We start from the raw sequence: 14,931 nt of genomic DNA, 5'->3' as shown, positions 1-14,931 counted from the left end.
ATTATTTAGCTCATACATGTTGACTAGTATGTACTCGGACTCTGATCCGCCCGCCTCTATTTCTGCATATTTTGAATAAATGCCGTACAGGCTCCTTTAAAAAAAAAAAAAAGAATACATATGTGTGTATAATTAATTTTTTTCTTTTCTTTTGATAGGATGTGTCATGTGTATAATTAATTTTTTTTTTATTTAAAGGAGGGGGAGACCCCAAAGACATAGTGTCAACATATTACATTGGAACGCCACATGGGAACCTGATTCAAGTCATCTAATAATAGAGTTTTAATATAATCAGGAGGATTTTCTAAGATATATAGACCTCTAGGTATGTTATGGGCCCAGGCAGCGAGCGCGTCGGCCGGTTGATTGCATTCGCGAGCAGTCCAAAGCAATTGCCATTCGGCAAAGTGATCGAGTTCTTGCCTGCAAGCCATAAGGATGTTGCGAGCCTGGTTATTGGGAAAGGCGTTGTTGTTGATACTTGCAACTGCTTCGCTGGAGTCACTTTCAATCTGAATTTTTGGGAATCCCATTGCCATAGCTAGTTGAATCCCCTTCCATAATCCCCAAGCTTCAGCTGTTAGAGGATTTGAAGCTCCAATGTTATATATGAAACCCCTCCGCCAATGTCCTGCGTGGTCTCTGATTAGTCCCCCACAGCTAGCTTTACCTGAGGATAGGTCCACTGATCCATCCACATTTAACTTTACGAAGTCTTCGGGGGGTTTATTCCAGTGCATAGGTCTCTTCTGGGCAATGTTGGATGTGGCCTTGGTGCCATTAGTTTTATCGAAGGCTCTCTTTGCATCGCGGACCTGCATTGTAATCCATTGAGTCTTGGCGCTGAGGTGTATTTCCCTGCCGTTAAATATGGCATCGTTACGCCATTTCCAAATGCACCAAGCTGTAATGGTGAACACAATACTGTCGTTATGGGGGTTATTGTCGCCCAACTTCCCTTCAATTCCCTTGTCTAGCCAGCTGGGAAAAGGACTGAGATAATGCTGCGAATAGGTTGAGGGAAAGATACTTTTCCAAACTTCTGTTGCTGCTGGGCATGTTCTAATTGCATGCTCTGTGTCTTCAATCTGGTTCAGACATCTATTACACTTATCGCAGTCTGACATACCACGTTTGAACCTGTTGCTGTTAGTCATGATTCTGCCATGTTTAACTAGCCATAGAAAGGATTTGACTCGATTTGGAACCTTGATTTCCCAAATACTCTTCCACTTGGTTGAACTTGGTGGAACATCTGCTTCAAATGCCAACTCATAGGCCGAAGAAACAGAGAATTCGCCATTAATTCCATTCATCCATCTTAATGTATCTGAAGCAGCTGGGTCTTCGGAGAGCACAACTGCTGCAAGTTTATCTAGTACTTCGGCCGGCAAGACTTGTTCCAGGTAGTTCCAATTCCACTCAGATTCTTCAGTCCAATAATGAGCGACACTTCTGTTAAGTTCTAGAAGTGGAATCGGGGAGGAGACTAAGTTCTGAAGTGGTTGATCCAATAACCAGATGTCTATCCAAAAAAGAGTATCCTGACCATTTCTCACTGATTTGGAAATGCCTTTATATAATAATGGGCAAGCCTTGAGAATTCCCTTCCATGCGTTCGACATCGTGGGCTTCGGTTTCCAGGATGTAAGATCTGAAGGTGATGCTGTGTATTTGGCTTGAAAAATTCTGGACCATAGACTATTATCGTTGTTGGCTAATCTCCAGCCAAGCTTCGCCAAGAAGGCCCTGTTCATTTCTTCTAGATTTCTTATACCTAGGCCGCCTTTATCTTTGCTTCTTATAACCACATCCCAGCTCACCATATGGCAGTTCTTAGTGATGTCAGTATTACCCCACAGGAATTTTCTGATGAGTCTCTCGATGGCAGAGGTTATACCAACAGGAAGTAAAATGGACTGCATTGCAAAGTAGGGGATAGAGGATAGTACCGATTGGATTAAGACGTGTCTTCCAGCTAAAGAGAGATGCTTGGATTTCCAGCCTGCAAGCCTGTTTTGTACTTTCTCAAGGATGCCCGAAAAAGACTCGTTCGTAAGTCTACCATGTATTGAGGGGACCCCAAGGTACTTTCCCATATCTGTTACTCTGGGAATACCTATTGCCTCAGAAATTGCCGTTTGTAGCTCCAGACTAGTATTCTTTGAAAAAAATATGGATGACTTGTGAAGGTTGATTTTCTGGCCCGACTGACAGCAGAATTTGTCGAGGCATCTCTTCATTTCTTCGGCTTGGGCAAGAGAAGCTTCCCCAAATAGAATCATGTCGTCTGCAAAAAAAAGGTGGCTAATTAGTGGACAGCTTTTTTTAATTCTAATGCCCTTCCAACAGCCAGAGTTAATAGAATCATGAATTAGATGGCTCAGCCTTTCAATGCAAAAAACAAAAAGTAAGGGGGATATGGGGTCTCCCTGTCTAATTCCTCGGCCTGGTTTAAACCATTCGGACTGTTTTCCATTCCAAGTGATAGCTAGTTTCGATGTAGTGACACATGTCATTATGTTCTTGATCCATGCTTGGTTAAAACCAATGACGTTGAGGGTCTCCTTGATAAATTCCCAATCCAATCTGTCATAGGCCTTCTCTAAGTCGATCTTCATCAACATCCAACCTGTAGCCCCTTTCTTATGCCTCATTGAATTCAAAATTTCTTGATAAACGAGGATGTTATCAATAATTTGTCTTCCTGGCACAAAGCTAGTCTGATGTGGTCCGATTAGGATTCTCGAGCTTTCCCTTAGTCTGTTTGTCATCATCTTGGTTAAAATTTTATAGGATACATTGCACAATCCAATTGGGCGAAGCTGTTTAACTGTTTCTGGATTGTGGACCTTGGGAATAAGAGTGATCAGCGTTTCGTTACTGCCTTCAGGCAGCTGTCCGGAGTTAAAAAAGCTAGTGGCAAACTCAATCAAAGACCTGCTTACAATATTCCATGAAGATTGGTAGAACCCTGCAGTAAACCCATCCGGGCCTGGTGCCTTAGTAGCTTCCATATCAAATAAAGCTTTCTTGACTTCCTCATCCGTAAAGGGCTTGTTTATCAAACTCCAGTCATCTTCGCACAACTCTGGAAAGCAGTCTAGAATAGGAGCCTGCCCTAGCTGTACATGGTCGTTAGTAAACAGTTTCATGAAATAATATGTGATGTGCTCCCTGACTTTGGTTTCTTCCTCAATCCATTGACCATTATCATCCTTCAATCTGGATACTCTAGCGGAGCTGTTCTTTATCTTTGTGGCTGTATGATAAAATCTTGTATTTCGGTCCCCCGATACTATCCATTCCTCCCTTGATCTTTGGAACCACAATAGCTCCTCTTGATATAGAATTTCTTCTAATTCCAACCCCAGTTTTATTCCTAATTTAAGTAGCTCCGTGCTTGCTCGGTCAGCTAACCTTTTTTGTACACCGCTGATCCTTGCCAGAACTTTCTTTTTCCTGTAGAACACATTTCCGAATACATCTCTATTCCAATTTGTTAAAACTCTAGCCATTGTCCCTTTATTAAGTTCAATATCCCTACTGTAATCCCAGGTTTCTTGCACTATCGATTGAAATTTTGGGTGAGTTGCCCACATCATGTTGAATCTAAACCTTTTGGTGTTAGCCGGGGTTGAGACTGACCTTGTGTTGACAAGCAGTGGGCAGTGATCGGATTGTATCATAGGCAGGTGCTTCACCTTGGCATTCGGATACGATAAAGTCCATTCCGAGTTCCCAAGAGCTCGGTCTAATCTCGCACCCTTAAAAGTAGCCGATTGCAGCCCTCTCATCCAAGTAAATTTAGTGCCTTCATAGCCTAAGTCTATAAGGCCTTCCCGGAAAATCCAGTTGATAAAGTCTGAGCTCCTGGCATGCGAGTATGTTGCTGGATTGCTCACTTCATCGGGGCTAACTACAGAGTTGAAGTCCCCAATTGCCATCCAAGGTGAGTCCAGGCCTGTTAATTCAGTGTAGAGATCTCTGCGAAGGGATGGGACTGGGCTAGCATAGACAAACGAAAGATAACAAGGTTGGTTAATCTTATCATCAACCTGCAAGGTCACAAACTGAGGGTGAGTGTTAATAATATCTATTGACAATGTATTCTTCCAAAATAACCAGATTCCCCCTGAGTATCCTACTGCTTCTATTCTAACCCAATCCGAGAATTTAAACGAAGAGCAAATATTATCAGCCTGGGAACCCGAGACTTTGGGTTCAAACAACGCAACAATGTCCGGATTATGAATCCGGATAAACAATTTTAGGGTACGGCCAAACGCTCGTGAAGCCGCCCCTTGGCAGTTCCATGACAAAATAATCATAAAAAACAAGAAATAAAGCACACAACAACGTCCAAGGACGAAGGGAAACAAGCACACAAGAAATCAAGAGTGAGGTTGGGCATTAGCCCCAGGGCCAATTAGGCCATCACGTTTCTCAGCCTCAGCCATTGCTTCATCGGGAGGTTCAGCTGGCCTATTAAAGACCTCTGCGATGTCAGGAGGGTCATTCCTGTCAGAGTTTTCCAGGATAACCATCGGCGGAGCTTCATACTGGTCATCCGTGTGGTGGATTACTTCTCTAGAGATGTCTTTGCCATGGTTGGTGCCACGAACAACCGTATGTTCCGCCTCAGCCGCCGCCCTTCTGGGTGGACCACCTCTACCTATTCTGCCCCTGCTACCTCCGCGATGGGCATGGAAGGGAGTCCTAGGCTGTACAGTCGCTTGTCTGGCCATTTGGGGACCTCCCATAAAAGACTGAGGTCTCGGTGTTTGAACTTGCTGGGGATGTGTTCTGATTCTAGGCAACATTGGTGGTTGGACTAGATCCATGGAGGTCTGGTTGTCCTGAGCAAATTCCATGGGAGCCTGATCATTCTGAGTTGGCTCGGCTTCATTCACTTCAAGGTTTGCTAGTGGGGTGAACCGTGATTGGTTTTCCATTTTTTCAGCTTCTGGATTCGCTCCCCCAACCGGGCCTCTGTTATGGTTTTCTGGGGGCAGACGACCGTTCCCAGCTCTATTAGGATCCCTTCTTTGATATCGTCTTTCTTTCCTTTGCACCAGCATCCAAGGTCCATAGCTACTGGCGTAGTCTTGATTCAAATTCTTGGGTTGATCCTGCAGATTCTGTGCACTTCCCTCGGTCTGGGGGTTTTCATTAGTCTTCTCTACACCAACATCTTTCGAAATATTGTTATCCACAAGAGTGTTCTTAGGGCAATGTTCCGATCTGTGCCCATAGAATCCACAATCGAAACAGATTAGATGAAGCCCCTCGTAAACTATTGGCCAGACAGTATCGCTCAGCGTATATTTCGCCAAGAGGGGTTTTGAAATGTCAACTTCGATACACACTCGAGCAAATTTTCCTTTGGAAATCAGACCTGTAGAATAATCTACCTTCACTGGACGACCGACCTTTCTGGCTATCTTCATAAGGAATTCTTCTTCGAAATATTCGATGGAGACAGTAGGAAACCTAACCCAGGCAAGAATTTTCTCGGTCACATTAATTCTTGGATCGAAATTTGGCACCCACTCTTTTACAGTAAGATAGTGATCGAGAATAACCCATGGACCTTCGAATTTGGCAACTTCGTAGTCTCTCATTGACTCGAATTTGGCGATGAAGTATTCGTTCTCTAGGGCAATTAATTCGAACGGCGCCTCTGGTTTCCATAGCTTTTGGAGTCTTTGAACAAGGTATGCGTAACCCGCTTTCCTTCCGAAGATCTTGATAATCAGTGATCGTCTCCATGGGCGACGAATTCGTTCTTTCTCTTCTCTAGTAATTGGGATAACCGGGCATGTTGGATCGCCTTCATCTTCCATGCCTTCATCATCCGAGACCTCGAAATTGTCGCTCTGCTCAGTTGTGAAAAGCCCTGACCAAGATTTGTTGGGTGTGTCCGCCGGGGTTCTCCACTGGGCGGATTCCGGCGATTTCAGATCGAACGCATCGGGGGCTCCTTGGGTTCCTCTCCCCAAGCCTGGTGGCGAGGAAAATTCAAGAGCACTCCTATCTCTCTTCGACTTCTTGGCACTTCTTTCAGGTATTCCTTGATCCTCCGGCGATCGATTGATCGCCGTTGATGAGGATTTCTCCGAGAGGGTTTCTGCGACTATTTCCATCGGGGCTCCATTAATAATTTGCCCATTTGATGTGCTTTATCCAATCAGAAGTGAGTTATGTGTATAATTAATTAATTGTATAGGAAGAAGAATAAATTGATTTTTTCTGAGGTCAAATTTGCCATTCCACCAGAGGGGAAAAAGGAAAATTGAAATGAAATAAAATAAAATGAAAATGAGTACCAAAAATTTTGAGTCATTAACCATTTTCTGTCTTCTCCTTCTCTCTCTCTATCAATATCAGATTCTCTCATCTCTCTCTAACGCCGATGGTGTCATATCGACCACGAACAATCACGGCCTGCTGCTGATGATCCGTTTCTTCTCGATCTCTCGAGGAATCTGGTTTCATCGGCAACGGCGGTTAGTTTCTATTCCCTACAATTTTCTCCTTGTTCTTCTTTTTTATTTGCGAGAAAAATTAGCATTTCCTGTATAGCTTTTGACTTTGATTTCCAGAATTATGTTTTCACTTTATTTGAGTATGGATCTATAGATCGTTTTGCGAAATTCTGCGAAGTAAATTTTGTTATAAACTGAATTAATAACTAATATATACCTTCTATGACACTTTTTCTTGCTTTAAGGATCGTGTCATTGATTTTGTAGTTAGAGTTGGATTTTTTCAATTATCATGATCATTTCATTTTGATATTTCTTTGTTTGTGGATTACAGAACGAGCACAAATTGTTTGCTATTTGTTATTTATTTATTTATTAATATTTAAGTTTCCACTGCTTTAGATTTTTTTTTTTTTTTTTTTTTTTTTTTTTTTTTTTAAAAATCATTAACAATTGCTATTTGATGTTTATTCTCCCTCATAATCCTTTCTGAAGAGATACTCAAATTTGTTCCTTTTTAACAGAAAATGATTATCTTTGTTGATTTGATGCTTTGGAATCTCCAACTTATATTGGAGATTTGGCAACTGTATATGTGGTGGCGTAATTTTCTGCAGGATTATTTGATTTTTTTAGTTAAATTCTTCTTTAAGTGGCTAAATCGAAAGGCTAGCTATATTTTTAGGACTGGTTTCAATATCAATATTAGGTAAATTTATGAGATAGACATGGCTAATATTATTTTCTTATTATACACTTTTCATATTTGAGCAATACCTTTGTCCATGGTCCACTTTATTCTTCTCGTTTCCCTGCAATTTGTATAGTTAAGATTACAAAATCTTGCTTTATACTTTTTCATTGGTTGGCCATGAGGCTTTAACATCTTTTGCTAGCTCATGATTTTATCCCTTAAAATCATACTGGCCTTTAACATGTGAGCAACAGCAAGTCAGCAACCACCAGGAGTTTGTCTTTGATAGTATAGTCTAACAATGGATGTCTAGCAAAAGGTCCTCTTCTGCTGTGAAAGTGGAGTTCCTGAGTTACTAACTCTGTATCAAATTGACCAGATTATTCAAGCGAGGAAGTATTCATTAAAATTAGAATTGCTTATTATTCTTAAATATTTAAGCAACCAGTCACATTTACTTCTATTGTATAAGTAAGGATGTAAATACATGTATTAATTTCTAATGAAAGCAGAATTTCTGGAGTACTAGATCTGAATCAAGCATGTTCTAGTGTACAACAGTATTCCGGCAGGAAAATATCTATTAAAAGTCGATTTGATTACTATTTTTTAAATAACTGAACGACCCGTGCAAATTTGAGTGTGTTGTACTTGTACAAATCTATGCTTATATTTGCTTGAACAGATATGGCTCAGAGTTGATTCCCGCATTCTTGATTGGGATCATTTTCCATTGGTTGGCCCTCTTTCCCAGATCCCTATAGTATGGGTCTGTAAACACCATTCTTAAAGTTTAATCTCTTTGCTGGATCCTCTTGAATGTTAAGTTGCATATGTCATTTATTGCCTTGTTTTCAAGGGGACTGTAGGATGAGTGGTTGGAAACAAGGTTCTATTATATAAAGTAGTTTTTGGTGTCAATTCTTGCAGGTGAATGACCTGTTGAGGTGATATACAGATATAGTAAGAATAAGTCTATACAAAATGGCTTCCGTAGGTTTAGCACCTACTACTGGTGCAAGAGAATCCAGTGGGCACACCGTTGGTGTTGATAGGTTGCCTGAGGAGATGAATGACATGAAAATCAGAGATGATAAGGTCTGGATATCCTCCCTTCTTTTATTCTCATACATCACGCATGGTTTCTTCATGCTCTGGGAAATATGTTTGTTTTATAGGATATGGAAGCAACTGTTGTTGATGGAAATGGTACTGAGACAGGTCATATAATAGTGACAACTATTGGTGGTCGAAATGGTCAGCCAAAACAGGTAATTGCACAGTTCCACTTGTGTTTTTTTAAGTGGAAGTTTGGGCTTGGTGTAGTGACCAAGCGCTTGCCTAATGACTATTAGGTCTTGGGTACAGTTTTTGGGGGCAACCTCTTTGAAAACAGAGATAAGGCTGTGTATGTCTTCCTTCCTTAGACATTGCATGCTATGGAGCCATGCACACTTTGGTCAGACTTATTTTCTTGATTGCCTTTTTTGTATTTGATTGCATTTATACCTTTTCTATTTTTATTTTTATTTTGCACAATATGTTTTCAATTTGCCTCTTCCTGACACATAAGGCCTTTTTTACATTGCAGTGTTTGTTTTTTTTTTTTTTTTTTTTTTTTTTTTTTTCCGGATTTTCACATGTGAGGTTTACTGTTCTTAAACTCTCTCTATTCAGAACACAGAAGTGGAATACAATAAAGCAAAAAGCTAGCTGTATCGTGTTATTGTTCTCAATGAGTTTTTCAGTTTTCATGTATCTTATGAGATTACTTATAGTTGGACCTCATACTTCTGCTGCTTCACACACACAATACTATTGTTTGGTGATGTAATAATTGAATCTAAGTGTACCTCTTAGTTTTGAGACATGCTCTTTTTATTGGCCTCCAAAATTTCAATGTTTTCACTTGGTCTAAGTTTTCAGACTATAAGCTATATGGCTGAACGTATTGTTGGGCATGGATCCTTTGGAGTAGTGTTTCAGGTATGGTTTGGTAGTGTTTATTGATAATCAGTGTATGCTTGTGAACTTTCTCTATTGTAGCTTTCAGAGAGCAATATTGGATCATCTTAAATGCCCCTTTTATTTTTCAGGCAAAATGCTTAGAGACTGGTGAAACTGTTGCTATAAAAAAGGTTCTTCAGGACAAAAGATATAAGAATAGAGAATTACAAACTATGCGCCTTCTTGACCACCCAAATGTTGTATCCTTGAAGCACTGCTTCTTTTCTACAACTGATAAGGATGAACTATATCTTAATCTGGTTCTCGAGTATGTTCCGGAAACTGTTCACCGTGTTATCAAGCACTACAACAAGTTGAATCAAAGAATCCCTTTGATATTTGTGAAGCTTTATACATATCAGGTATTGCATATTTTCTTCATGCATATAATATTTTTTTGAATGCCTTCATGCATATAATATAATTTTGCTTTTAGTTTCAATTGTTCTAGGTTTAAAATCCATGGACATTCTGGTGGTATTTTTGTCTTTGAGACTGAATCTTAGTGTTTTTCTTGTTTTTTAATATGGAGTATTTGTTATGGTTACATTAGAACTTTCATCTTTCATATTGATAGACTAAACCTATTTTGGCATTTTTCTAGTTGTGTCTGCTTGTGGTAATTGTGAAATTTGCATGGGACAGCTAGTTGTTGAACTTTGTATGATATTTGTCAAGGGATTAAATGATTTCTGATATTGACTAGGGAGAGAATTCTTCTGTTCATTTTCTTTTTCCATTGGTTTTTGCATTGAGCTACAAGCTTTTACTTTACCCTTTCTGATGGAGAACTTTTTATCCGTTTCATTAAAGTTCTTGCAATTATTATGTCAAGAGTATAATATGCTGTTGTGTTTGACAGATTTTCAGGGCATTGTCTTACATTCATTGCAGTATTGGAGTGTGTCACAGAGATATTAAGCCTCAGAACCTTTTGGTACATGTGCATGCCTATTTATCTTCTTGTTTGTGCCTCTTTGTTATTTTGCATGATCTTAATGGTCTTGCAATAAGGTGATGTACTTTCTGAACTATAGAATAATTTATACTCAAAAGCTTAAACCAAAAAATATAAAATTAAATGCTTTGCTGAGAGTGATAGATCAAGTTACATCTAGTAGTGGAATGTAAACATTTTGATTTCTAGTTTTGAGTTCTTCCTTTCAATACATATGTTTCTCCAAATTTCAATGGCACCAAGCAGTTGAGGCAGTTATTTCATTTTTGCAGGTGAATCCACATACTCATCAAGTTAAATTATGCGACTTTGGCAGTGCGAAAGTTCTGGTATGCCACATGTTCAGTCTTCTTGAGCAGCCATAAGGGAAAAGGAAAGATAAGTTAGGGCTACTCTGTGTTTCATCTTGACACTCTAGCTATTTCTTTCTGAACTTTGGTAGGTTAAAGGAGAGCCCAATATTTCTTACATCTGCTCTAGATACTATAGAGCCCCAGAGCTTATTTTTGGAGCAACAGAGTACACTACAGCCATTGATGTATGGTCTGCTGGCTGTGTCCTAGCTGAGCTACTTGTTGGCCAGGTATAGCAAACTTTTCCAATAGATAATGGGTTCTTCCAATTTTGGTTTGAATTTGTATTTATTGTCTACTTTTTATTTGCAGCCTTTGTTTCCTGGTGAAAGTGGAGTAGACCAGCTTGTTGAGATCATTAAGGTAAACTCCACTTCTCTTCACTTTAGTACTTTTTTTGGTCATCTCCTTTGTGTCTCCTAATTATGCTATATTGCTATCATTCACTTTTTAACTGTTTCTTCTTTTCTCCTTTCTTTCTGATCCCAACTTAAATGGGACAAAGTTCTAGTATTCATTCTATGCTCTAGGGAATGCTTGTATATGCACTTCATTGGAAGTTAACAATTAAAATTTATTTTGGTTTTACTGTTGTTTTCTCCTCCCTGGTCTAATTATGAACAAAGAACATCAGAAGACCTTAAATCCTTAAGTTGCATGAGAAGAAAAAAAAAAAAAAAGCAAATCCTAGCTCATAGGGCAGATGTATCCTGACCTCTTGGTATAAAATAATACTCTGTACTTTCTAAATTACATGATAGTTTGGTTTACAAGTGAATCCAATGATTACCAGCACAAGTGCACACAAGGTTATCAAGGCGGACTTTCTAGGCGAGATGCCACCAACTTGCCTAGTCGACTAGTCGACTAGGCGACCGCCTAGGCGATGACTAGGCGATGAGTATTAAATAAATAAAATATATAAAATATATACATATATATTGAAAATATCTTGTCTTGGGCAACCTATTTACTTCAAGTTGCCTTTAGTAGATGAAAAGTTTTTCCTAGAATAATGAGAAGTTTAGTATTTATTGTATATTGAAAATATCTTGTCTTGGGAAGCATTTTTGAACCCTATTTACTTCAAGTCATCTTTGAGAAGATGAATAGTTTTTCCTAGAGTAGTGAGAAGTCTAGTATTTATTGATAACATGTCAGGGTGAGGTAGTGGGCTTTGCTCGGAACAGGAGGACGACGCCGGAGCTCAAATCGCGCCGCCATCGGAGCCTCCACGCGCCGCTGCTCCGACGCCACGCGCCGGCGCGTGAGGCAGATTCCGGCGTCTTCTCCAGCTGAAAATTACACCGGTCAACTCGCCTTAGTGTGTAGGTTCTGCCCATGTATGTTTTGTGGGGTTTTGGGTTGTATTTTGCATTAGGCGAGGCGAGCGAACTAGGTGCAAGGCCGTGACCGCCCAGACGCCTAGGCGGCGCCTTGATAACCCTGAGTGCACAACTACTGCCTTCTTGCTTTAGATATCATGAATTTAGATGTTAAGCTCAGAGGCTATAGGAGGGATTTCCTGTGAAGGATGATTGTAGTTAGCCTACTAGAGTTTTGTGTTTATGTTTGTAGCTGAGTTTGCGACTACAGATCTAGAATAGGGGATTGAAACAACTATTGAACTTCACCAATTAAATGACTCCATCTTTAGTACATCTTTGTGGTAAGGCATTTGAATTCTCTTTAATTTCCCCCCCAGTGCAATTGTGGAAGCACCACCTCATCACTGAACTTTGCCTCCCAAACTCTATCCAAAATAAAGATAAATAAAAAAGAGAAGTCCATTCTAACACCTTGCTATTGAGTTATTGGTTTTGCTCCAAGTATTAAATCTAAGTATCTTGCAGGTGTTGGGTACTCCTACCAGGGAAGAAATTAAATGCATGAATCCTAACTACACAGAGTTCAAATTCCCACAAATTAAAGCTCATCCCTGGCACAAGGTGCTTAAAATCCTTTTGCTTATATAATGTATGTTAACAATTTCACCCCATATTCTATTTTTGGTTATCAGATATTTCATAAACGGATGCCACCAGAAGCAGTTGACCTAGTTTCTAGACTGCTGCAATACTCTCCAAATTTACGCTGCTCTGCTGTAAGTACATTACTGTTATTGGCCTTGTTTGATAAAATAGTTAGCCTATCAGCCAATTTTGGCTTATTTGACCACTATTAGCTGTTTGACTTGGTTAAACAATCAATATGAGTGTTTGATTAATTAGTTTTTTGTAACAACTTATTGCTCCAAAATGCTAAAATTAAAAAAGCTACTCAAAGTAGCTTTATCGATCAGCTTTTTGAGAAAATCATTTTGTATGTAATCAACTAACAGCTAATTTACCAAACACTTTTCTGTAATCAGTTAATACTATCAACTAGTCAAACTCACTAATCCAATCAGCTAACAGCCATTTACCAAACACCCACATTATATTGTTTTGCTTTTTGTCTGTTGTATAATATCTGTAAATTTTTTTTTAAAAAAAACTTAACTCAAACTTGTTCATACTTTTAATTATTCATTTATTTTAAATCTAGTTGGATGCCTTGACCCACCCATTCTTCGATGAGCTACGTGATCCCAACATTCGCCTCCCAAATGGACGCTTTCTTCCACCCTTATTCAACTTCAAGCCCCACGGTATGAACACCATAATAGGATGTTGAATTTTCTTTTCTTTGTAAAGTTGTGAGTTTTGTTGAATGTTTTCCCATGTTATTATAGAGTTGAAGGGTGTGCCAACCGAGACCATCGTGAAATTGATTCCCGAGCATGCCAGGAAGCAATGCCCCTTCCTGGGATTATGAGTTCCCAAATTATGACAGACAAATATGCCTTTGGAACTGAGCTTTTTATTACTATATTCTGTCTGTAATGAATTGTTTGTATTTGTATTGTATCCCTCGGTCGCTGTGGTACCTTATTATTATTATATTATTATTATTATTATTGTTGTTGTTGTTGTTGTTGTTGTTATTATTAGTATTATTAATTATTATATCATTGCTTTTGTAAAAGCAGATGTAGGGAAATGCTCTTTGACAAAAACCAAGCTTCAACTTGTGTAGAATGTAACATGTCTCTGTATGACCAATACTTGTAAACATAATGTGTATTAGGAGGAACTACTATCTGAATGGACTGTTTGGTGATGAGATTTGTAGGAGCTTGGTACAATCTCAGTACTGTGCTCTTGGCTGTTTTTGGGATTCTTCCACTTTGATTTCAGGTGTTTGGTTTGGTCTAAGGTGGAATTTGGTGTGGTGTATGTGTACCTCTTATTTCACTTTATTTATTTATTTAATTGTTTAAAATAAAAACGAATGAAGTTCTATACACAAGACCAACAGATAAATGCGGTAAAAGTACTTAGAAAGTCTCTGTATGATAGTGTTTTGTTCAATTTAGTCCTTGTACCTTTATTCTGTTCAATTTAGTTCCTCTACTTTAAAAAGTAGTGAAATTAAGGACAATTGTCTAAATTTTATTAGGAATATGATTGTAATTATTTATTTTGAACATACTAATTTAATATATTGGTGGTAAAAATAAATAATTTTAAATATTTATAAAGTAATATATGAGTAGGAATATAAATATTGTCAATGCCATGTAATCTATGTTAACGGTAATATTAACATCGTTAACTATTGTTCTTAATTGTACCATTTTGAAAATACAAGGACTAAATTGAACAAAATAAAGGTAAAAGGACTAAATTGAACAAAATACTATAGTGTAGGGACCTTGTAGGTACTTTAACCAATAAATGCTGTATATTAGTACAAGTAATTGTAATTCAAAGGTCATAATTATCAATAAAAGAGAAGTTTCTATCAATAATGCCCAAACTTGTCTAGAATAAGGTTGTATAATGTTGATTCACCTTGTTGAATAATGGACAAAATGGTTCTTACTTTGCCATTCTTTAAGCCAATCTATCCCCCATTGGAAGGCATCATAAAAAGATATATTTTCATTTTTGATGGTATGTTAAGTATCCACAAGATTTTCCATGATTTGCTCTTCAAGTTACTTGAAGATGAGGGATTTGGCATGCGATTTTTACCCATGGATAATACTGGCAAATTATTGAATGAAAGAGAAATGAAGGAAGAAACATAAGAGAGAGAGAGAGAGTGAGAGAGAGAGAGGTGGGGGGGGGGGGGTGTGTGCAATCATTATATTGTGGACTAAGGTCCATAGTGCACTGTTGACCCTAATCCAATATACAAAATTCATGTTCATAATGCACAGAATTCATGTTCATACTACACCTATACATGAACACAATATAATGAACATGAATATTTGCATTATATAGCTGAGGACACAAACACTTAACATAATACACATAATTTATGTTTATAATGCACAAAATTTATGTTCATTATATCGTGTTTATGTGTATGTGCATT

The 14,931-nt window shown here is 38.5% G+C and overlaps 1 protein-coding gene across 2 annotated transcripts; it reads left to right on the top strand.

The window, feature by feature from the left end:
* Nucleotides 1-6,326: 6,326 nt before the first annotated feature.
* Nucleotides 6,327-13,607, top strand: LOC109182088 (shaggy-related protein kinase alpha). Of its 2 annotated transcripts, XM_019332136.1 has the most exons (14): nucleotides 6,343-6,512; nucleotides 7,871-7,954; nucleotides 8,116-8,283; nucleotides 8,364-8,456; nucleotides 9,112-9,171; nucleotides 9,282-9,554; nucleotides 10,055-10,129; nucleotides 10,423-10,479; nucleotides 10,593-10,733; nucleotides 10,816-10,866; nucleotides 12,357-12,452; nucleotides 12,524-12,607; nucleotides 13,051-13,153; nucleotides 13,238-13,580. In XM_019332136.1, the coding sequence occupies exons 3-14, from the start codon at nucleotides 8,170-8,172 to the stop codon at nucleotides 13,318-13,320; spliced, it is 1,230 nt and encodes a 409-aa protein (XP_019187681.1). In that variant the 5' UTR covers nucleotides 6,343-6,512; nucleotides 7,871-7,954; nucleotides 8,116-8,169; the 3' UTR covers nucleotides 13,321-13,580. The 2 variants fall into 2 exon arrangements, with proteins under 2 accessions (XP_019187680.1, XP_019187681.1); XM_019332135.1 differs by lacking the exon at nucleotides 7,871-7,954 and having other exon boundaries at nucleotides 6,327-6,512; nucleotides 13,238-13,607.
* The last annotated feature ends 1,324 nt before the right edge of the window (nucleotides 13,608-14,931 follow it).

This window comes from Ipomoea nil, unplaced genomic scaffold (genome assembly GCF_001879475.1).
Source record: "Ipomoea nil cultivar Tokyo-kokei standard unplaced genomic scaffold, Asagao_1.1 scaffold1043, whole genome shotgun sequence".
Classification (NCBI taxonomy): Eukaryota; Viridiplantae; Streptophyta; class Magnoliopsida; order Solanales; family Convolvulaceae; genus Ipomoea; species Ipomoea nil.
Note: the sequence above shows the minus strand (reverse complement) of the source record. Positions and strands in the feature narration are given on the sequence as shown.

What these genes read in the sequence shown, in the direction of transcription:
- LOC109182088 (XM_019332135.1), top strand. Translation starts at nt 8,170, where the DNA reads ATGGCTTCCGTAGGTTTAGCACCTACTACTGGTGCAAGAGAATCCAGT. An exon ending in CTGAGCTACTTGTTGGCCAG is followed by an intron (nt 10,734 to 10,815) that starts GTATAGCAAACT and finishes TTTTATTTGCAG; the next exon opens with CCTTTGTTTCCTGGTGAAAG. An exon ending in CAAATTTACGCTGCTCTGCT is followed by an intron (nt 12,608 to 13,050) that starts GTAAGTACATTA and finishes TTTTAAATCTAG; the next exon opens with TTGGATGCCTTGACCCACCC.